This window comes from Ovis aries, chromosome 15 (assembly GCF_016772045.2).
Source record: "Ovis aries strain OAR_USU_Benz2616 breed Rambouillet chromosome 15, ARS-UI_Ramb_v3.0, whole genome shotgun sequence".
Lineage (NCBI taxonomy): Eukaryota > Metazoa > Chordata > Mammalia > Artiodactyla > Bovidae > Ovis > Ovis aries.
Window position 1 is genome coordinate 63,034,158 of NC_056068.1, and position 24,632 is coordinate 63,058,789.

General features: G+C 43.9%; 1 protein-coding gene across 2 annotated transcripts in view; it reads left to right on the forward strand.

The window, feature by feature from the left end:
* Positions 1-24,632, forward strand: part of KIAA1549L (KIAA1549 like) — a 308,499-nt gene that overhangs the window by 225,029 nt on the left and 58,838 nt on the right. The window contains exons 12-14 of one of the 2 annotated variants that reach the window (XM_042233337.2): positions 2,576-2,766; positions 10,436-10,563; positions 19,092-19,270. In XM_042233337.2, coding sequence (XP_042089271.1) covers positions 2,576-2,766; positions 10,436-10,563; positions 19,092-19,270 — 498 coding nt within the window. The remainder of the gene's footprint in view (positions 1-2,575; positions 2,767-10,435; positions 10,564-19,091; positions 19,271-24,632) is intronic. The other variant, XM_042233338.2, reaches the window with a different exon arrangement.

Consider the following 24,632-nt stretch of genomic DNA (forward strand, 5'->3'; position numbering starts at 1 on the left):
TTCTTGTTAACCTAATAACAAAGGCCACATCTTAAGCTTGTCATTCCTTAATGTCCTTCTGGTCAACCATCATCAATTCAGTCCCCTGCAGTAGCCAGTGCAGTGTGAAGGGTGAGGAACCAAAGAAGGTGGGAATGAGGGGGACAAGCCAGCACCAGCTTGTCCTCCTCACTAGGTTCTTAGCTGCTGCTGCAGACTGCCGATAGCTCACACCCAGGCCAGGAGACTGAAACCAGGAGCCAGGCGAAGTGTGGTGGGAGATGCGCAACCTAGGTGGCAGGCTGCAGAAAAAGAGAGAAGGCTGTGGGGCGAATCATCACGCAGTGGTTGGTGTTCTGCCTCTGGCCCCTGTGGTCCTGGATTCGTATCCTGGCTCCACTATAGACCAGCTGAGTGAGTCTGGGGAAACTGATGAACCTCTCTGAACCTCAGTTTCTTCATCTTTAAAATGGAGAACCATAACAATACCCAGCTCCTTGAGCTACAATGAGGATGAAATGGCATAACTCATGTTATGTGTTCAGTCTTGTACCAATGATACCAAGTGAAACTGAAACTGTGAGCTTCTTGAGGGTAGGGGAGCCAGGTATTATTCACCTTTATATTTCCAGCGCCAAGCACACTGCCTGACACAAGCCAATGCCCAATAACTAGAGTTGGAACAAAAGTGAACAGGATGATGGGAGGATAAAGGTAGAGCAGAAAAGGGACCAAGAGGAGATGAGACTGGACACGTGGGTTCACACAGAATTCCAGGGTCTTGAATGCCTTGCCAAAGAGTTTGGGTGCCAGAGAGAGTTTTTAATGAGGGAGTGATGACCCGATGAATTTCTAAGGGAGATAACTTTGGAGGATTGCCAAGGATGGGTCTGGAAAGGAGCAGAATCGAAATTACAAGACCATGGCAGAGTCAGTACAGCAGTGGACCTGGGGAGAAGAGGTCAGTTTCCAGAAACATTTTGGTTGAGTTCAACTGGTGATTAATTGTATATAGGAGAAGCAGGAGAGTCAGTATTCTAGGAACATCAGCAAGTCATGGGATGCCATGTCTCCCTCCAAGGGATCTTCCCCATCCAGGGACTGAACCCACATCTCCTGTGTCTCCTGCATTGCAGGCAAATTCTTTACTGCTGAGCCACTGGAGAAGCCCTTGGCTATACCACAGACAGCTTGAAAAAGGAAGCTTTTCTGGATTTAGCAATAAAACTCCCTCCTATTCTGAGACATGATGTGATGGGTTGGGCCATGGTCTTAGACCATTTAATCCGGCCTTCCTGTTACAGTTCTTGACTAAGTAAGGTGCTAAAAGAGGAATGTCTGATCATATCAAGTTCTGATAGAACCCAAATGATAGAGGTTGAGTTTCACCCCAAATTTTCTTAAAAGGATCGCTGATGTCCGTTTCACCTGGCCAATGATTTAGTAGGCAGGAAAACAATTTGAACAAATAACGATTGAGCACATACTATGGGTCAGGTACTTAGCTAAATGCTGGGCTTGAATTTACTCATCTAATCTACACAGCGTCCCTTTGAGGTGGTTAAATTCACTGTCACAGACATACACGTTTGATCCTGCTCATACTATATTCTCTCCATGTTACAGGTGAGGAAACATGTACAGAGAATCTCAGTAACTTACCCAAGGTCACACAGCTAATATGTGTCAGAGACAGGATTTGAACCCAGGCTATCTGTTTTCAGAGTTGCTGCTCCTAGCCACCCCATTGTCCTGCCTCAAATCCGTGTTGTGCTGCTTTGGGGCATAGAGCAGAATAGAGACGCTCACAGGAATTGTTTAAACATGCTTCTTGGTTTTTTATTACCCCACTAATACATGTCTGTTGGGTTTTGCTCACAGCTGCCCTATTCATTTGGGATTTCAGACACTGCAATAAAAACCTTGCTAATTTCTTAGTCATGAGAAATGAGAAGTGAGCTCGCCTGCTAAAGGGAACGGTCTGGATTAGAGAGTGATTCCATAAGTTCCATTTTATTATTAATAATTATACTGCCTCACATGTGGTAGCCTGTCTCTCCTCTTTTGTTTTCAAATCTGTGATTCGCTCTAATACTCCAGGGTGGTGGAGGTAGAACAGATATGATTATCTTCATTTCTCAGATGAAAACATTGAGGTTCAGATTTCAATGACTTGGCAAAGTCACACAACCTGTTATTTCACAGGACTTAAGAGGTGACAGAACTATTCTTATGTAGAAGAGGCAGGACCTGTTTAACGTAGCAATTAAGAGCTTCTAATTAGCAGTATCCAGTGACTTTGAATAAGTGGTCTAAAATCCTTGAAAGAACTTGTTCTCATAAACATATTCGCATCTTGTTTATACTATTCCTTTTTCTGAGTCTTATCTATAGAGGTTCTGTAGCTAGGTGGAATTAATGTGGACTTTGATTTCATAGACACAGAAAATAGCATGGAGATTCGAGTTTACTCTTATTCATCAGAAAGCTAAGTATGGGCCCATCATGAGCACTTTCCCGCCTGTCTTCTCTTAAAGCTGCTGTGAGCATCACACTTTGCCAGAAACATGACTGCAAATCTGTTTCCTCTTTGCAGCCTGTGCAGGGCTTTGATTATGCCAAGCAGCACCTGGGCCAGCAAGGGGCGGACGAGGAGGTCATCCCGGTGACTCAGGAAACGGTGGTCCTTCCACTACCCGTTAGAGATGCTCCTGCCTCTCAGGAAAGGGATGCCCCTCAGGATGGAAGCACCATCAAGACGGCCAAATCCATCGAAACCAGAAAGAGGTAGGCGCAGGGCCAGATTCTGCCTCTCTGTGTCAGCAAGAGAAATAATTGATGGAGAGAAGAGCTGAAGCCCTCAATTCCTCTGTTCTCTTTAAAAATTCCCCTTCATGCTTGTTTTGAATATTTGAGAAGGAGACTAAGGAAGAGGATAGGAATCATAATTCTTGCATCTCATGAGCCATCCGTTGTAACGTTTTAGATGTCTAATCAACCACAACGGTTGAGGTTTGCTTCTTAGATTTATTGTAACAAATTTGGCACTGACGTTACACTTATATTTTTTTAATTTATCTTAAAAGCAGTGCCTTTGGTTCAGGATAGTTGTATTTTATCTGGCAGTTTCTCTATAGAGCTTATGGTTTTAGTTCAAAAACTAGTTATTGGGCTTTTACTATGAGCAAGGCACTTTGACAGGCATTGGGATGGCTACAGAAAGGTTTAAGATTGATTCCTGTCCCCAAGCATCTCATGATGGAAAGACAGAGATAAATTGTTGGAATACCAAGCCTGATGGGCAGGTGCCTATTGTAGAGTCTGAACCATGTCCTGGGGAAAAGAGAGAAGGAAGAATTTAATTCTGATGCGGTAAAGTGTCATGGAAGAGGTTTTGTTTTAACCAAGCCTTGAAGGACAAGTGGGATGTCCATGGCAGGGAAGAGATAAAAGCATCCAGGCTGGAAGAGCCAGGAGACAGCAATGATTACTTATGATGAATGGGGTTTAGAGTTCACAGTGTTTGAAATGCAGTGAAAGATGAAACCAGAAGATAGATGAAAACTGTGGAGAGTCTTAACTGCCAGACTGAGGAGTTTGACCTTTATACTCTAGTCAGTATTAAGCCACTGAGAGTTCTTCAGGAAGACAGTGATGCCCAGCCTGTGTCTTAGAAAGACTTCTCCAGTGCATTGTGGATGATAGATGGGAGAGGTTAGGCTAGAGGCCAGGACACTTGTTGGGACTTTGCAATAGCCTCAGAAAGAGGTAATGAACTCTATGGCCAACTCTGTTGCCTGGCTAACCAACTTTCATTGCCAACCTCTTTCTTTCTTGCCTGAGACCACAATGGTGGCTGAAAAACTACATGCTGTTTGCCTCCTTCTCTCCTTTCAGGTAACAGATATTTATCAATTGTTTGCTGTTAACCAGGCACAAAAGATACTGCAAGGAACAAGACAAAGTTCGTACTCCCATAGTTCTTACAGTTTGATGGGGAGAGATAGACAATAAACAGGAAGACAAAAATAGTAGGTTGGGAGGTGATGAGTATGAAGAAGAAAACCAAAGCATGGTAAGGGATTGGAGATGTGGAAAGGGGAATATGATGCTATTTTAGCAAGAGTTGGGGAAGCCCTCACTGATAAAGTGACATGTGAGAAAGACTTTATTGAACATCCCAAGCAGATGGAACAGTATGTGCTAGGCCCAGAGGAGAAAACGTCTTGACTTGCTTAAGGAAGAGCATGAAGGCCAAAGTGGCTGATGAGAACTAGGGAGGAAGTTTGTAGCAGCTGAGTCAGAGAAACTAACTGAGGTTGATCTTGTTAGGCTTTAGAAATCAAAGTCCGAACCTGGCACTTTATTGTGAATGAAGATCAGGAGTCCTTAGAAGAGGGTTTTGAGAACAATGACAGGATGTGACTTGCATTTTAAAGGCTCACTCTGGCTGCTGTGTGGAAATAGACTGTAGAGAAGCAGAGAGACCCATTAGGAGGCTTTTGTATGAGTCCAGGTGAGAGATGGTGGTGTGGACCAGGGCATGGAGATGTGGGAAGTGATTAGGCTCTAGAGGTGTGTACAAGGAAGAGCCGACAAGGTTTGCTTATAAATTGTTGTGTAGTATGGAAATAGAGAGGGATGATTTACCATTTTTGTGCTGGGGAAGACTGGAGGAGAAGTTTGTAGAGTTTGGTTATGGACATGTGAAGTTTGAGATGCCCATGAGACATGCAAGTGGAGACATTGAGAGCTCAGTTAACCATATGAGTCTGGAGTTCAGAGGAGAGGTCGAGAGTCGAAATATAAATGTAGGAGCTATCAGTGTTTAGTTACAAAAATCTCTGAGACTAGATGGGCACCTTGGACAGTATAGATGGAGAAGAAATCTAAGAATTGATGCCTGGGAAATGGCAGTGATTAAGAGACCCAGATAATGAAGATGAATTGGCAAAAGATTCTGAAAAGCATCCATAAGAAAGGCACAGAACAAAGCAAGAGTGGAACCCAGGAAGCCAAGAGAATGAAGTTATTTCAGGAGGAAGAAAGGATTGTTTGTATCAAATTTACAAATTTTGTATCGGGTCAAGCATTAAATCTCCATGCTTTTCTCCAGGAGATCTTGGTACCTAAAAAGGGTACCTAAAGAGGGTTTTTTTGTTCTCAAAACCCTCTTCTAAGGACTCCTGATCTTCATTCACAATAAAATGCCAGGTTCTGACTTTGATTTCTAAAGCCTAACAAGATCAACCTCAGTTAGTTTCTCTGACTCAGCTGCTACAGACTTCCTCCCTAGTTCACAAAAAAAAAAAAAAAAAAGTACAGAGAAACAGAGGGTTGGATTTCAGCTTATGTGGGGAAGAATGCAGAGGGCATGTTGATTAATTATCTGTTTCCTCATAACAAACCACTCTAAAGTTTAGCAGCCTAGAACAGCAACCGTTTATTTAGCTCGTAATTTTTGGTGGATCAGCAGTCTTGGCTGAGCTCAGCTGGGTGGTTCTTCTAGTCTGAACTTGGCTTGGCTGATCTCAGCTGGGCTGTCTCATGCATCTTTGGTCAGGGGGAAGGTCTGCTGGGCTGGCTTATTGATGACAGCCTTGTCTGGGGTGGCCAGCTAACTGGGGCATCTTGGTATGTGGTCCTGATTCCTCTAGTAGGTTAGCTCTCACTTTTTGGCAAGATGGTTACAGAGTTCCCAGGGAAGCAAGAAAACAAGCCCCAAACAAACCTCAAGTCTTTGCTTGTATCATGTTTACTACTGTCCTATTGGCCAAAGCAAAACACAAGAGTCAGTGTGGGAGGGGACTAACCTAAGTTAGTTATAGGGAAGTGTGAACAAATTGGAACCTTAAATGCCAGGGTCCACCCCAGCCTGGAGTTGAAACATACAGAGAAGCAATGGATGATGTATCGGAGTTGGCTGGCCAGTAGTGTTATCTATAGTAATTATTCTCATTATGATCTTTGCCAAGTACAGTAAAGGCAAGTTAATAATTTTATATCACCTATTAGGATAACACTGAAAAGAAATAAATAGAATTACTAAAATTAGGATATTAACATAACACTGCACTGCCAGGAAGAATGGAAACTTTTCCACACATTCTAGTTGAGTGGTTTAAATTGTGCAAAGCTTTCTTTTTAAAAAATGGTTTTAGAACAAGCTCTTTTTTTTCCATGAATTTGCAAGGAGTCTACTCTTGCTACTGCTGCTGCTGCTGCTGCTAAGTCGCTTCAGTTGTGTCCCACTCTGTGCTACCCCATAGACGGCAGCCCACCAGGCTCCCCCATCCCTGGGATTCTCCAGGCAAGAACACTGGAGTGGGTTGCCATTTCCTTCTCCAATGTGTGAAATGTGTCCGACTCTTCGCGAACCCATGGGCTGCAGCCTACCAGGCTCCTCCGTCCCTGGGATTAATCAGATTCAAATTCTTTAACCTCAGATTTTTATTAAGAAATACTAGCTTATGAAACAAATACAAATAAAGGAAACAATGACCCTGTTAAATGATATCTCCATTTGCTTCATAATTTTGTCTACAAATATAACTTTACTAAGGGCTGGCCAAAACTGTGGGAGAAATGTCATCTCTGTTCAAGTTCAACTGATCACAGGAGTCTCTGATCATTTAGGAAGATTTTAAGATGCCAAATCCAAGAACAAGCCTATCATACATCTATGTTTCTGTCTTCCCCAACTTGCCACATCAGTCTCCTCATTCTTGCCAGACCAGGACTGGGTGACCTCTCAGAATGGGGCTGTTAGATGGTCCAAAAAGTTTTGCAAGGGAAGAATAAGGGAGTGACTTCTCTGGTGGTCTAGAGGTTAAAAGACTATGCCTTCCAGTGCAAGGGATGCAGGTTCGACCCCTGGTTCGGGAGCCGAGATCCCACATGCCTCATGGCCCCCAAAAGCCAAAACATAGAAAATGGAAACAGTGTGCTACAACTTCTATAGATCCACACACAAAAAAATTATCCACACACAAAAAAATCTTAAAAAAAAAAAAAAAAGAATAGGGGAAACCAATGATTTGATGATCATTAAGATATCTCCATTCTTCAAAATTGTTTTAAAACTGAAGGAAAATGGAAGATTTAGCTGTGTGCAAACAACCAGATGATGTTTCAAGTTCTTTTCCTTATGTAGGCTTTTGGCAATGCTATTTTGTTGGTCCATGACTGAAATTATGAGCAAGGATGGAGAATCGACCTCATAGGGACAGCCATTTGCAGTGGGCACTTCAGTGCATGGACTGGTCCTGATTGTTCAGCAGTTGATTTAATCCCCACCCCCATGATTGTTCTTCAGGATCTGTGTCCACCCAGACTCAGAATGGGGACCACTGAGTTCAGTGGCCTTAGATTGCAGCCTCTCTGGTGACCCATTTAAAGACATTTTTGTCCCTGTCCTGAGTAGACACATGCACACACACACACACATCTCACCCTCTGTTTTGGATCAGAAATTCATGGAATTGACAAACCCGGGTCTCCTGCATTGCAGGCGGACTCTCTACTGTTTAAGCCACCTAGCCCTGTGAATGGAGTTGACAGTTTCATGTAAATAGAAGTCTATAAGCTGATGCAGAGAATAAAGCAGAGTTGGGCTTCCCCCACCCCAGCCCAGAAATGTGCTCATTCATACCTTTCCTTGGAGGGAGAGGAATAGTCAGAAAATTATTTCAAGATCAAATGAGGGAAGGGACATGCAAATGCCTCAGTTCAGTTCAGTTCAGTTCAGTCGCTCAGTCGTGTCCGACTCTTTGCGACCCCATGAATCTCAGCACGCCAGGCCTCCCTGTCCATCACCATCTCCCGGAGTTCACTCAGACTCAACATCCATCGAGTCAGTGATGCCATCCAGCCATCTCATCCTCTGTCGTCCCCTTTTCCTCCTGCCCCAATCCCTCCCAGCATTAGTCTTTTCCAATGAGTCAACTTTTCGCATGAGGTGGCCAAAGTACTGGAGTTTCATCTTTAGCATCATTCCTTCCAAAGAATACCCAGGGCTGATCTCCTTTAGAATTGACTGGTTGGATCTCCTTGTAGTGCCTCAGAAAAACCATTAAATATTTTGTGCATGTAAAACAAGTTGCCAGGAGCTTTTCTTTCTGGACCTCAATGAAAATCCCTTTGTCCCACTAAGCCAATGGGAAGAGTTCAGTTCAGTTCAGTCTCTCAGTCATGTCTGACTCTTTGCGACCCCATGGACTGCTGCACGCCAGGCTTCCCTGTCCATCACCACCAACTCCTGGAGTTTACTCAAACTCATGTCCATTGAGTCAGTGATGCCATCCAACCATCTCATCCTCCCATCCCCTTCTCCTCCAGCCTTCAATCTTCCCCAGCATCAGGGTCTTGGGGAGAGTAAAGAAGTGAAGTGAAGTTGCTTAGTCGTGTCCAACTCTTTGCAGCCCCATGGACTGTAGCCTACCAGGCTCCTCAGTCCATGGAATTTTCCAGGCAAGAATACTGGAGTGGGTTGCCATTTCTTTAACTGTGAGGTTCTGGAAACAATCCTAGCGCGTGTGTGTGTTTGCACACCAGGCACTCCGTGATCACATAGTTAATGCCTCATTCATATTTCCCAAACTACATTTGTTGTATTACTTTTATGGTGAAAGAGGTTGTGGTAAAAAAAAAAAAAAAAAAAAAAAACAACACACAACAACAACAACCCAGAGAAGTGCTGAATTAAACAAAACAAGATGAATCTGTTTCTGACAGGACTGATGGGACCCTTTGAAGTGCTAACGTGCTGTTGGAATGCCCAAAGAGGGAGCATTGTAAACGGTTCCTCCCAGACGCATGCTTGTCTGCATGTCCTTGGCAGAGAGCATCTCCTGTGGCCCTGAGTGTGTTCTGTGCACTTGTGCTGACTCTGCCTCCTCCCATGGTTGTGAGTGGGCACTTTCATTGTGCATGGTTTTTAGAGTGCTGAAATGCATGGAAATGTGCATGACTGAGAATCCCAAATTCTCAGAGGAAAAGAGGGAAATGGGAGGAGGAGGCTTACTTACGGGTCAGGGGCTGCATTTTATTCCAGTCAGTTTTCCACTGTAGGGGCCACGTGCCAGTAGGTTCTGAGTTTGTGCAATTGACAAGAGAAGAACAAGGGGTTTGGTGAGCCTCTGGATAGCTGCCCCCGATTGTCTCCCCCAGAGGGGAAGGCAGTGGGTCTTTGGCTCATCCCAACCACAGGCTGGTATGGTCTGGGGTGCGTGAGCCTCAGCAGGGGCAGGAGTCCCTTTCCCCATAGGTTCCAGAGGACCTGAGAATGGCCCCAAGGGAAGGCAAAAAGGCCCTGTGGCTTGCCCTGTGTAAGGCCTGCCTCCTCTGGGACACCGTAGAAGACAGAAAGGGAAGGGGCTCTGGCTTCCAGGGCTGACTCACCACTTCCCAACTCTGCCCTGGACAAAACACCTCGCCTCCGGAAACTCGCGTTCCTCACTTGCTAACAAGAGTGGCAGTCACCATGCCAGTTGGTCACAATAAGGATGCAGCGACAGTGTGAAGGGCTTCCCGGCGGGCACTAGTGGTAAAGAACCTGCTTGCCAATGCAGGAGACGTAAGAGACGGCGGTGTGATCCCCAGGTTGGGAAGATCCCCTGGAGGAAGGAAAGGGCAATGCACTCCAGTATTCTTGTCTGGAGAAGCCCATGGACAGAAGAGCCTGGAGGGCTACAGTCCATAGGGTAGCAGAGTTGGACATGACTGAAGTGACTTAGCACATAGAACAACAGTTTGAAAGCATGCAGCACAGTCCTTGGCACATAGTAGGTGCTCATGGTGGGATTTTGGAGAATGTGGGTGGTATCTTCATATCTCTGGATGCCTGTAAACCTGGCACAGATCCCAGCACAGAGTAGGGATTTCTGAATGAATGGATAGCTCAAATTGATAGATTCAAATGTAAGTGGTTACCAGTTAGCACAAAGAATGGGTGTGCATGTGTGTGAGCGAGAACTCAGTGGTGGAGTGACTTAATCTTTAGGAGTCAAGGTATATTCTGTAAAGAAATCAGCCAAAGAGAACCGTATTTTATGCATGTCCCTCAAGATGCCATGTGAATCAAACACTCTGCAACACTCTCCAAATTGCCATGTTTTAAAAAGAGGGCACAGTGAGCAAACGCCGTCACTGCCATGTCCGTAGTCACTGGGGGTTAATGAAAAGGAGAAGGGAATGGAGGGCTGCACTCGTTGAACTGCTCTGCAGAGCTAAGCACTGGTAAACGCACTTTGCAACAGCCAGCTGCTTAACCCTGTAGTGTTAAGCTATAGTGTTGTACTGCAGGGTTTGTTTTTTCCCCTTTTCCTATATTATGTCTTCTTGGTGGATAAAACCGGAAAGAAAGGCTACAGCCATAAACTGTGCAAATAAAATAACCTTGAGAGGAGGCTGCTCCAGCTGAAACTTACCGTCTCCCTGTTGCTATGGTTACCTCCAGCAGGTCGCCCAGTGAGAATGGCTCTGTCATCAGCAACGAATCAGGGAAGCCCAGCTCGGGGAGGCGCTCACCCCAGAATGTAATGGCACAGCAGAAAGTGACAAAGGAGGAGGCTCGGAAGAGAAATGGTGAGAAGCCTTCCCTGCCAAGCACCACCCCCGAGCCCAGCCCACACACACTCACGCAAGCGCGTGCTCACACTTGCACACCAGTGTGCTTTAAATCAGCCCCACGCTCCTCCTTCCTGTGTCCTACAAAGGTCCTACCTACCTTCCTGAGGTATCACACTATACCATTCCCTGAATTATTCTGTTTCACTACCTCTGCCCTCAGTTCTTATGGGACTGTGCAGGAAAACCTCATTTACAGGTTGAGCTGAGGTTTGCTTAGAGATTTTTCTTATTTGGAGGTGAATTGCCTTGATTTCTAGCACCAGGTCCACTAGGGTGGCGGTTTTCCGAATTGATGCTTGTCTTGGAGGTTGCCCTTCATTTTCTTGCCCTGAGCCCCTTGATAAATTTCAGGGGTTCAGTCTGTACCTGTGAATCCAGATAGTACAAGTCCAGCTCCCCCAGGAAAAACAAGACAGTAATAAATCTGTCCTCATAAAAATCAGCCCTTGCTTCTGTCTTTATTCTCCAGGGCAACTTAACCGTTTAGTTTCTCTCTAGGGCAGGTCTTTTCCCTCCCTGTAAAGGACTGGTCTTGGGGGTTGTTTACAAGCGGTCACAGCTGCCTTGCTGTGCTGTCGCACCGTCTATAGATGGCATCTATCAGGCATCATTGTGCAGCCTCCCTCCCTCCTCCTCATCTTACTTTTGTCCTGAGCCTCGTCTTCGCTCAATCCTTCCGTGTGTGATGTCTCTGCCACTCAGATCAGGGAAAATTCCTTTTGGATCTCCAAGGGTTATAGATAGAGTCCTATAGCAATGCCAGGTGAAAAGGCAAACAGTCTGGCACTCTGGTTGGCTGTGCTTTTTTAAAAAAAGGAATTTGATGAAGTGTGGTTCAAGGACTCTGTCTTGAAAAGAGCACCAGAATAGTCTTTTGTTTTCAAATATCACTTCTTTCTCTTTTTTTGACCAAAAAAGAGTGACACAATGGATTTGTCTTCTGTAGGGAAAACGTGGTCCCTATTTCTGGCCATTATGTAAAGCATGTGTTTAAACTGGCATACTGATTTGATTCTTAAATTTTTTTCTTCTCCTAAACCCCTCTATGCTCTGTAACATAGAGACCGTTCATTCCATGCCAGAATCAGGGTGTGACTTATGGGGTTTTCTTGGACTAACCACCCCACCTGGGACCACTTGGTGTTCTGCCAAGCCAACACACAGGAGACCGCAGGAACTCCGGCCTGTAAAGGGAGATGTGAACCTCGCAACTTTCTCTTCTTTCCTCCCGAGTGAGATCATCAGAGAGGTGGGCAGAGGGAGTGAGGCAACCCAGAGACGATGGGCAGTGAAGCCGTAGGGGCAGTCTGCTTTAACCAAATGTGGTGACCACCATGACCTCTAATCAGGAGGCCCTCCTGCTCCTCCTACTCCTGGCACACTCCTCCCCCACCTTCCTTTATATTCTTCCTGGAAATGTATAAAGTCTGGGTAAACTCCGGGAGTTGGTGATGGACAGGGAAGCCTGGCATGCTGCGGTCCGTGGGGTCGCACAGTTGGACATGACTGAGCAACTGAATTGAACTGAAATCAGAGTCCATCCTCCCCCAGCTGCCCCACCACCCACCCCAGTCTTCAAAGGGTCTTGAATAACTCAGTGTGTCTCTCTCAGACCTATTGACTATGCATACGACACCACACATGTATATTTGCTTTTTTGTTGTATTGCTTTGTTTTGTACAATGAGACCAGTGTACATACTGCTCTATGCCCTTTTGCTTGCTTAAAAATGTGCAACATACAGACTGTTCTGTCAATAAATACTCTCTTACAAGAGGATGCCTTTCCCCCTTCCCTGCATTTAATCTGTACAAGAGGAAGGGGCAGGGCCAGTTTCATACTCTGTGGCTCCCCACTGGCCCAGTCAGTGGGACACTGAGTTTTCTAAATGTTCCCGCTGACCTTCCTGTTCTTGTTTCCCCACCCTTCCTGCCTGCCTCCTTATTCCCTTTAGGTCACTTTGATTATTTAAATATCAGGTTCAGAAATAGCAACAGCTGGTGCATGAATAAAATGCAATTACTGTACCAGGTTGAGGTTTTAATGCATTTGTCTTATTAAAAAGCCATCCTTTCTCCAAGTTTACAGTGCTTCGTTGCATTTTATTTTTGCCAGAGGTAAACACAGTGAATTTTCAGACTTGGTCACTTCTCTTTGACCACAGGTTCCTGTTCAGTGAGGTTTCACTTTGAAAGTTTCAAATAGAAAGGAAAGGACCAACTCGTTTAATGTAAAATTCAACAGATGCTGAAGCACATTAGAATTCTAGGCTGGACCTTCAATGGAACCTACAAGTGTCCTTTTTTAACACAGGTTCCACTTTATCACAATACAATATTATAGTTCATCAAAAACATCAATAACATATTTTATTGAATTAGAAGATAAACAGAGGGAAGGAAGGGAAAGCAAAAAATAACATTGAATGGAATTGTAGAAAACGTATAAGGTATTTCCATCACATTGTCAGCTTGCAAAAAGTACTGAGTGTGTGAATATAACCTCTGAGAATAGATTATTCTTTTGGTATGGAATAATCAGATTTTTTTTATGGCTCAGGGTCCATCCTAGAAGTTAGGGTTACTGATTTTCATTAATAAATGTTCATTTAACAGGCTGCTATTCTAAAATTGTTCTTGGTTTTCACCAGGTTTGTTGCCTCCGTAGCTTCTAACTCTCTACTTTTTTGTGAAAATCAAAACTTTAAAAGGAAAAGACTGTCTCATATGCAATGTGACTGAAGGCAGGGGTGGGGTGGGGATGGGAAACTTGTAGTTCAGTGGCTTCATTAGTTAACATAGCTGTTTTTATTGTGTTCAGTCACTCAGTCATGTCTGACTCTTTGTGACCACGTGGACTGCAGCACGCCAGACTTCCCTGCCCTTCACCATTTCCTGAAGCTTGCTCAAACTTATGTCCATTGAGTCAGTGGTGCCATCCAGCCATCTCATTCTCTGTCGTCCCCTTCTCCTCCTGCCCTCAATCTTTCCCAGCATCAGGTTCTTTTCCAATGAGTCAGTTCTTCGCATCAGGTGGCCAAAGTACTAGACCCTCAGCTTCAGCATCAGTCCTTCTAATAAATATTCAGGACTGATTTCCTTTAGGATTGATGGTTTGATCTCGTTGCAGCCCAAGGGATTCTCAAGAATCTTCTCCAACACCACAGCTCAAAAGCATCAATTCTTCAGCAGTTAGCCTTCTTTATGGTCCAGCTATCACATCCATACATGACTACTGGAAAAACCATAGCTTTGACTTTACAGATCTTTGTTGGGAAAGTAATATCTCTGCTTTTTAATTTACTATCTAGGTTTGTTTTAGCTTTTCTTCCAAGGAGCAAGTATCTTAATTTCATGGCTGCAGTCACCATCTGCAGTGATTTTGGAGCCCAAGAAAATAAAGTCTTTGACTGTTTCCATTGTTTCCCCATCTATTTGCCATGAAGTGGTGGGACTGGATGCCATAATTTTTGTTTTTTGAGTGTTGAGTTTTAAGCCAGCTTTTCACTCTCCTCTTTCATTTTCATCAAGAGGCTCTTTAGTTCCTCTTTGCTTTCTGCCATAGGGTGGTGTCATCTGCATATCTGAGGTTATTGATATTTCTCCCAGCAATCTTGATTCCAGCTTGTGCTTCATCCAGCCTGGCATTTCACATGATGTACTCTGCATATAAGTTAAATAAGCAGGGTGACAATATGCAGCCTTGAAGTATTCCTTTCCCAATTTGGAACCAGTCAGTTGTTCCATGTCCAGTTCTAACTGTTGCTTCTTGACCTGTAGGTCAGATTTCTCAGGAGGCAGGTCAGGTGGTCTGGTATTCCCATCTCTTTCAGAATTTTTCAGTTTTTTGTGATCCACACAGTCAAAGGCTTTAGCATAGTCAATGAAGCAGAAGTAGCTGTTTTTCTGGAACTCTCTTGCTTTTTCAATGATGCAATGGATGTTGGCAATTTGATCTCTGGTTCCTCTGCCTTTTCTAACTTCAGCTTGAACATCTGGAAATTCTCGGTTCACATACTGTTGAAGCTTGGCTTGGAGAATTTTGAGTATTACTTTTCTAGCATGTGAAATGAGTGCAATTGTGTGATAGTTTGAACATTCTTTGTCATTGCCCTTCTTTGGGCTTGGCATGAAAACTGACCTTTTCCAGTCCTGTGGCCACTGCTGTTTTCCAAATTTGCTGGTATATTGAGTGCAGCACTTTCACAGCATCATCTTTTAAGATTTGAAATGGCTCAGCTGAAATTCCATCACCTCCATTAGCTTTGTTCATAGTGATGCTTCCTAAGGCCCGCTTGACTTCTCACTCCAAGTTGTCTGGCTTTAGGTGAGTGGTCACACCATCATGGTTATCTGGGTCATTAAGATCTTTTTTGTATTCTTCTGTGTATTCTTGCCACCTCTTGTTAATATCTTCTGCTTCTGTTTGGTCCATACCTACCATAGCTATAGGCAGTTTTAGAGTCTGTTTCAAGATGATGTTTAAATATAAGTGGGAAGGATAGATGTGAGAGCTAGGATTTTGAAAGCAAAACAATTTGGCATTTTCTCAACTAAATACAGATGCTTAAACTTGCCAGGTGGCTCAGTAGTAAAGAATCTGCCTGCCAATAAAGGAGATGTAGGAGACACAAGTTCAATCCCCGTGTCAGGAAGATCCCCTGGAGAAGGAAATGGCAACCTACTCCAGTGTTCTTGCCTGGAAAATCCCAGAGACAGAGGAGCCTGGTGGACTATAGTCCATGAGGTCACAAAGAGATAGACATGACTGAGACACTGAGACACGTGCATGCAAACTTCTGAAAGAAGATGAATATCACCTTAAAAAGAGTGTTTTCCATGAAAGAGTTAAAAATGAGTTCAAGGTGAGAACATAATGTATGTATTTATACTTCAGTTATTTAGAAGAAAGAACCTCCATAAACGCATAAAGAGTGTACCTTCCTTTAAGATACCGTGATTTCACAGCCAGGGTTCAGAATTTAATCAGACCTTGCCTCTTAGCTATCATGGGGCAGGAGGGAGACAAGAAGCAGAGAGCTTGGAGGATGAATCACTGCTTTCTTGGCAGGAGCCCTTGAGGATTTGTTAGAGATATTTGCTCAAAAATAGCTTCAGTTTTTATTTTCTTTTCCTTCTCAATGAGATGGAGACTCACTTATTATTTGATAAGCAACACCAAAGGGCAGTGATTCTAGTTGTAGATTATTTGTCTTTGAGCTTTAATAAAGATCCCCCCCCCAAAAGAACATGTTTTGTTTAAGGGCATTTTCTGCGTCTGATGGGAAGTTTCTCCTCCTGCCAGTTGAAACAGGAGAAAGTGAAATCTCTTATTTACTGAAGTTCAAACCAGCAATGCAAACAAAACACAAACAGATACGGGGTGGATGTTTGGTGGCAATTACTGATGACATGATAAAGTTCTAGGACTTTCTCAGCCTCACCATGGCCCTTTTCTTAGCATTGCCCCACGCTTTTTTCTTAGGAGACAAATTATGCTTTAAATATTCTCACGAACCTGCTGTATTCACATAACACTTTAATGTATTAGCACTTAATGCAGTGCCTTTTAATGTATTTTTCCACACAGTCTTTTTGGGGGGGAGGATAGCTATTCTGCTCTTAAAGAAACCTAGAGGAATTATTGTGTGAATCTAAATATGACTTTAAGTAACGATGGAAAAGAGCTGCAGTTTGTAGTTTCCAGGGTATCCTTTTCCTGTCCTATTATAGTTATGCTCCCCCTTTTACCTGACCATGGGGTGGGAAGTAAGAGTATCACAATTTGGAAGCAATAAAAATGTGAAGTACCATCTTTTCAACCTCTGAATGGTTTCATGATGGCAAGACTTTAACTTCTACACGTTTACTGGTTTTGCAGGTACTAACAGCATCTCCTTTTCCAAGTCAGGAAATTTTAGTCCTTCCTTCACTCATTCAGCAAATCCCTATTGAAAGCCAACTGTGTGTAAGACATTGTTAAAGGCAAAAGCATTAGATGTTAAAAAGATGGGCACGAATGGAGCTTATGTTCTAGTGGCGGGGGATGGGAGCAGATTAAATCAATACAACAATAATGATAAAGGCAATGCAGAAATAATAGAGGGATGAGGTGAGTTATTTTGGACTGGTGGATAAAGAAAGTCTTTTTTAAGCAGCAACTTGAAAAATAAGAAGGAACTAGGCAGGTAAAGAATCATGGAAAGAGCAGTCTGAGCAGAAGGAATAGTAAATACAAAATCCTGGAGGTGGGAACAAGCCTGCTGTGTTCAAAAGGCCACTGTGGCTGGAGCAGGCTGACTCAGGGGAGAGTTGGGAAATGGGCTCAGCAAGGTGGCCAGGGCCACATGGTACAGAACTTTGTAGGTCACAGTAAAGACTCTTGGTTTTATTCTGAGAGAGATGAAGCCTTCAGAGGGTTCTGATCAAAGGAGTGCTGTGATCTGGTTATCTCCTGAAAAGATAATCCATCCTTGCTGCTAGTGGAATGTGTATTTTAGAGGCAGGAGGAGCCAAATGGCAGCTCAGAGGAGGGGGCTTGTTTAGGAAGTGTATTAGTTACTTATAGCTGTGTAACAAACTACCCCAACACCTAGCCACCAAAAATGACTATCTAAATTTAGTATCTCACATAATGTCTGTGGGTCAGGAATTCAGAAATGGCTTAATGGGGTGATTCTGGCTCCGAGTATCTCATGAGGTTGCAGTCAAGATGTTGGGCTGAGCTGTAACCATCAAAAGGTTACACTGTCATAGTTGTTGGCAGGAGTCTGTTTCCAGCCAAATGGACCTCTCCGTAGGGCTACTTTAGTGGTTTCATAACATGGCAGCAGGCTTCCCCTAGAGTAAGGAGTCATCCAAGAGAGAGCAAGGTGGAAGCAACAATGCTTTTTTAATGACCTAGACTTGGAAGCAATACACTGTCATTTCTGTAGTTACCTATTTGTTACACAGGTTAGTCCTATGTGACTATGAGGTGAGAATTACTTGGTGCCATCTTGGAGTGCATCTTGGATACACCAAGTCATCTTGGTGCCATCTTGAACTTCATAGCAGTTGTCTGGGAGGGAGATTATGATGGGAAAGCAAGAACTGCCTAGCAAAACTACATTCTAAAATGATATATGCATCTGGTAACACATCTGAATAAAGATCTTCCTCTGTCATTGGCTCATCGGTGACCTATTTACAAATAAGTCCACAGCACCCCAAATATTCCAGGTATAACCCATGGTTAGACTGTGAAGAGTTTTAACTACTTTTGTAAAAATAGCAATTTACTTGGCTTAATTTGAAAAATCTTCTGTGATTATGATAAGTGACAGATGTTTCTCAATAATGTAAATGAAATCCCAATCTTGTGAGACAGGAGGAAAGATGAATATACTTCTATTACATTCATATTTTATATAACACCTATTTTGCTCCTAAGTTGCTTACTGGGTTGGTTGTTTGAACGGGCTTCATTTATCTCTTGCCGAGCCATGCTTAGTAAACTGTCGTTCATATAGATATTTAATGGGAATGTGCTTTAAGTAAATCAGCAAGGTACCACTGGCCCTGGAACATTCTCCATCAGCCTATCTATGGACGCACAATGCAGACGGCTGTCCTTCAGCAATTGCAGCAGAACCCTCTGTCAAAGGGGAGCATTAGTTTAACAGAGTGTAGGTGCAAATCGCTCTAGGTACCTAGGGGAGTTGCCTGTAGCTTTAAGGGCTTCCCTTGTGGCTCAGCTGGTCAAGAATCCACCTGCAATGCAGGGGACTTGGGTTCAATCCCTGGGTTGGGAAGATCCCCTGAAGAAGGGAAAGGCTACCCACTCCAGTATTCTGGCCTAGCGAATTCCATGGACTGTATAGTCCATGGAGTTGCAAAGAGTCGGACACGACTGAGTGACTTTCACTGTAGCTTTAAATTCATTTCCCAGTGATTATTCCTTAGCTTTCTTTTGTTTTAGACAAATGAAAGAAACCAAAACCTTAGTCACTGGAGAAATAATCTTCAAGGGGAAAAAAAAGTTTCAGCAGCAATTACTGTGGCTGGTTGACCAGGGAAGACTCATAACCTTTATGCAATGCGAAAATGGGTGGCTTTGGTGGCAGAGACTGAGTGCTGTTATTGTCTTGATTATCATATTTTAAGAATAGCTGCCAAGTTTGACCAAATGGCACTTTCCCCATCTCTGACTCAAATATAGAGAAAAAATTAACTTTTTTTTCCCCCCAAGTGTGTTCTACCACAGTTTTGAAAGAATGGTTTTGCCATTTAAATTCAAACCAGTGGCGGGTGAAGAGTATAGATAGTAAATTTTAAGAGAAAGCCACCAGCAGCAGTGAGCCGTTGGCACCGAACCAGACACTGTTGTTCCTGAGGTCATTTTGAGTAAAATGATGTCCTTAGGCTGTGAGCCTGACATACATTCCCCCACGATGGCGCAGCTCCCCTACAACAGAAAATTGATGTGTTTATGTTGTGCTTTAGTGCCGGCGAGTGATGAGGAGGAAGGAGCGGTCCTTTTTGACAACTCTGGCAAGGTGGCTGTGGATCCCTTTGACACGTCTTCTGGGTCTGTGCATCTCATCGGAATAAAGCCCACAGCCCTCCCCATGGTGCACCCTGCCTCGGACAGGAGCCAGGAGCCGGCTGTCCTCAACGGCGAGGTGAGCACCCCAGGACAGAGCGGGAGAGAGTGGGTGCAGCCAGGCCTCTGTGAATGTGGACCAGGGAGGAGCCCTGGGGGCCCCGGGTGCAGGTGTACGGGGCTCTGTGGGTCATTTTTCCCTCTGCATGTGCAGGCCTCAGTGGAACGAGTCAGGACACCGGTCACCCCAAACCAGTTTGTTGAGTGATGTTTTTGGAGCATTTTCCACCTTCATCAGAAAGTCCATGAAATGAAGTGAAGTGAAAGTCGCTCAGTCGTGTCCAACTCTTTGTGACCCCACGGACTGTACAGTCTATGGAATTCTCCAGGCCAGAAAGCCCATAGGGGACTTTATAAAAAACTGTCATTATGAAGAGAAACATCCAAAATTCTGCTTCCCTAATTCCTCACTCACGCAGCCTGCTTCCTTTCTTGATAACACCACTAAAGTGGTCATGATGGGGTATCTGTGGCAGCGGGGATGGAGAGAGCTTAAATTGATAGGGGACCAGAGGAGATGTGGACGGGGAATGTGGCCCACTACATAGGCTTTGAAATGACTTTTATTTCTTTTTTTTTTTTTTTACATTCCTTTTTTTTAAATTTATTTTTTATTTTTATTTTTACTTTATTTTACTTTGGTTGGTTTTGCCATACATTCACATGAATCAGCCACAGGTGTACATGAGTTCCCAATCCTGACCCCCCCTTCCACCTCCCATCCCATATCATCTCTCTGGATCATCCCCGTGCACCAGCCCCAAGCATCCTGTATCCTGCATCGAACATAGACTGGCGATTTGTTTCTTACCTGATAGTATACATGCTTCAATGCCATTCTCCCAAATCATCCCACCCTCTCCCTCTCCCACAGTCTAAAAGTCCGTTCTATACATCTGTGTCTCTTTTGCTGTCTCGCATAGAGGGTTATCATTACCATCTTTCTAAATTCCATATATATGTGTTAGTATACTATATTGGTGTTTTTCTTTCTGGCTTACTTCACTCTGTATAATAGGCTCCAGTTTCATCCACCTCATTAGAACGGATTCAAATGTATTCTTTTTAATGGCTGAGTAATACTCCATTGTGTATATGTACCACAGCTTTCTTATCCATTCATCTGCTGATGGACATCTAGGTTGTTTCCATGACCTGGCTATTATAAATAGTGCTGCGATGAACATTGGGATACACGTGTCTCTTTCAGTTCTGGTTTCCTCAGTGTGTATGCCTAGCAGTGGGATTGCTGGGTCATAAGGCAGTTCTATTTGCAATTTTTTAAGGAATCTCCACACTGTTCTCCATAGTGGCTGTACTAGTTTGCATTCCCACCAACAGTGTAAGAGGGTTCCTTTTCTCCACACCCTCTCCAGCATTTATTGCTTGTAGACTTTTGGATCGCTGCCATTCTGACTGGTGTGAATGAGCAAGCTTGAAGCAACCCTTTGCGTGCTCTCAGGAGGAATATCAATGAATAGCGTGATGTTAGTCAATTTTCCTAAGTCTTAAAAAGATTAGTACTGTACATCAGAGATTTCACCAAAGGAAAACGGATGGATGGATGGATGGATGGGTGGGTGGGTGGATGGAGATAGGTAGATGATAGATAGAGGCAGTTTAGGGGAGAACAAGAGAGTGAATTGGGTAAAAATTAGCTGCCATTTCTCCATCTTCTGCAGCAGAATGGTCAGTGAGCTGAAGATGTTTGTGATCCCTTAAGGCTCTGCTGATGGAACCTCCTTGTGAATACCTCACACATGCATGCACACACACAGAATTTCATTGTTATTCTCTGTTGTCATTCAGCAGTTTGGTTATTCACTTTGTTTGTTTATACCCAGCCAGCTATGGTTACCTGCACTGGGTGGGAGATTTCCAAAACTTTAAAGGCTCTTTCCCACCACACCTTGAGAAACACACCACGACCCCATACAGCTGGGTACTGTAAACACCCTTCAGCAGCTTGTCCACATCCCCCATCCAGGCCACGTGAAAAAGCCTGTTATAGACCTGATCCAGGAAGCTCCTTCTGTTTTCTCTACAGAAAGCCTGAACTGCCTAGAGGGATGATGAGTTGATGTTTATCAGTTTTTTAAAAAAACTTAACTGGGAATTTCCTGGAGGTCCAGTGCTTAAGACTTGACACTTTCACTTATGTGGGCCTGGGTTTGATCCCTAGTTGGACAACTAAGCTCCCAAAAGCTGCACAGGGCAGCCAAAACTAAAAATAAATGAATAGATAATTAAAAATAAAAAGAACTTAACTGGTTGTGGACTCATAGAGCACTTGTATCCCAACTTTCTCATTTTTTTTTAGACAAAGAAATGGAAGTCAGAGGGCTCAGGAGGCTTAATCAGGGTCACACTGCAGGTTATTGTGGCAGCGTGAGGATCAGGTCCCCTGGCTCCCTGTCCAGCACTCCTTCCCTCTCTTTGACTTATTGTGGCCCATCAGTACAAAAGAGCACTTTGCTTGAAAGAGTATGGACTCTTCAGCCACACTGCAAGAATGTGAGTCCTGGCTCTTCTACTTAATATCTGCGTGACCTTCAGTTCAGTTCAGTTCAGTCGCTCAGTCATGTCCAACTCTTTGTGACACCATGAACCGCAGCACACCAGGCCTCCCTGTCCATCACCAACAGCTTAAATTCTCTGTGCCTCAGTATCTCTATCTGTACAATGGGACTGTTGTGAGGATCAAATGAGTTAATATGCATAAAGCACATAGAATATTGTCTAACATACAACAAATATGTTATTATTATACCATTATCATTAGCTTTCAGGTGGTGCTAGTGGTAAAGAACCCACCTGCCAATGCAGAAGATGTAGGAGACGCAGGTTTGATCCCTGGGTCAGGAAAATCCCCTAGAGTAGGAAATGGAAACCCACTCCAGTATTCTTACCTGGAGAATCCTATGGACAGAGGAGCCTAGAGGGCTACAGTCCATAGCATCACAGAGTCATGCACAACTGAGTGACTGAGCAGCAGTTCAGCTCAGTCTCTCAGTCATGGCCCAATCTTTGCCACCCCATGAATGGCAGCACGCCAGGCCTCCATGTCCATCACCATCTCCTGGAGTTCACTCAGACTCACGTCCATCGAGTCGGTGATGCCATCCAGCCATCTCATCCTCTGTCATCCCCTTCTCCTCCTGCCCTCAATCCCTCCCAGCATCAGAGTCTTTTCCAATGAGTCAACTCTTCTCATGACGTGGCCAAAGTACTGGCATTTCAGCTTTAGCATCATTCCTTCCAAAGAACACCCAGGGCTGATCTCCTTCAGAATGGACTGGTTGGATCTCCTTGCAGTCCAAGGGACTCTCAAGAGTCTTCTCTAACACCACAGTTCAAAAGCATCAGTTCTTCGGCTCTCAGCTTTCTTCACAGTCCAAATCTCTCATCCATACATGACCACAGGAAAAACCATAGCCTTGACTAGACAGACCTTTGTTAGCAAAGTAATGTCTCTGCTTTTCAATATGCTATCTAGGTTGGTCATAACTTTTCTTTCAAGGAGTAAGTGTCTTTTAATTTCATGGCTGCAGTCACCATCTGCAGTGATTTTGGAGCCCCCCAAAATAAAGTCTGACACTGTTTCCACTGTTTCCCCATCTATTTGCCATGAAGTGATGGGACCAGATGCCATGATCTTCGTTTTCTGAATGTTGAGCTTTAAGCCAACTTTTTCACTCTCCTCTTTCACTTTCATCAAGAGGCTTTTTAGTTCCTCTTCACTTTCTGCCATAAGAGTGGTGTCATCTGCATATCTGAGGTTCTTGATATTTCTCCCGGCAATCTTGATTCCAGCTTGTGTTTCTTCCAGCCCAGCATTTCTCATGATGTACTCTGCATATAAGTTAAATAAGCAGGGTGACAATGTACAGCCTTGACGTACTCCTTTTCCTATTTGGAACCAGTCTGTTGTTCCACGTCCAGTTCTAACTGTTGCTTCCTGACCTGTGTATAGGTTTCTCAAGAGGCAGGTCAGGTGATCTGGTATTCCCATCTCTTTCAGAATTTTCCATGGTTTATTGTGATCCACACAGTCAAAGGCTTTGACATAGTCAATAAAGCAGAAATAGATGTGCTTTTTATAGTGACTGAGCATACTTCATCATTAGTCAGCTAACCATCCAGGATTCATTGATCAAGTACTTAGGGCCCTTAGGCCCTACAATTTGGGAACCTATATATCTTCTCAAAGACAGTCACAGCCACTGAATCTTTCCCTGGGCCCACTTCTGCCACTGGACACTCAAGCCCCAGATTAGAGGCCTCTGAGTTTATCACTGATGCACTGGTAACTATTCTTCATTAAGAGCCTCTACCCAGTATGGACCCAGATGATGGCCACCATGCCTGGATCTTTTCATCCCAGCTTAGCAATGGGGACAGATTCCAGATGTCAGCTAAATCTAATTTTCCACTCTCTTTTTCAGCCAGACCCATCGCACTGTCACAGGAGAACAGAGTAGCATTCTCCCTGTCCAGAAATGTATACATGTCACATTTTGGTAGTTGAAGGAATAGACCTTGCTGGCATCTGGATTGAAAAAGAGCCCTGAACTGTTCTCTGTAATTTGCTGCCTTGCGACATTTTAGGCAGATTATTTTATCATTTTCCTCCTTCTCTTATAGGCAGCTTGTTTAAGTGAAGAAAACACAGCCTCAAAGCCGTAAATTTTCTTTTTATGAATTGTAGGTAATTCTTTTAAAGATTATTTTAAAGTAAACAGAGTAACAGTATACAAAATTCAGAAAATAAGAAAGACCACTTAATTTCACTGCCCTAACATATCCTCTCGGAGAAGGCAATGGCACCCCACTCCAGTACTCTTGCCTGGAAAATCCCATGGATGGAGGAGCCTGGAAGGCTGCAGTCCATGGGGTCGCTGAGGGTTGGACACGACTGAGCGACTTCACTTTCACTTTTCACTTTCATGCATTGGAGAAGGAAATGGCAGCCCACTCCAGTGTTCTTGCCTGGAGAATCCCAGGGATGGGGGAGCCTGGTGGGCTGCTGTCTATGGGGTCGCACAGAGTCGGACACAACTGATGCTACTTAGCAGCAGCAGCAGCAACATATCCTCTGTTTTCATGTTTTCCACCTTCTCTTCTAGCTTTTGCTCAAACTCATGTGTATTTTAGAATCTTATCATATTCAGACCACCTTATATCTGGTATCTTTAAGCACTGGCTGTGTTGCTGTTGTCTTTCTGACCATCATTGTGAATGTCTTGATTGAGTAAGTGCACCATTGATTGGGAAACTACTCTCCCGTTGTTCAAACCAGGTATTTTTTGGTTTTAGTTTTTGTGCTTGACTTATAGAAACTTTTTATTTTGAGAATAACTTTAGATTTGCTAAAGAGTTGC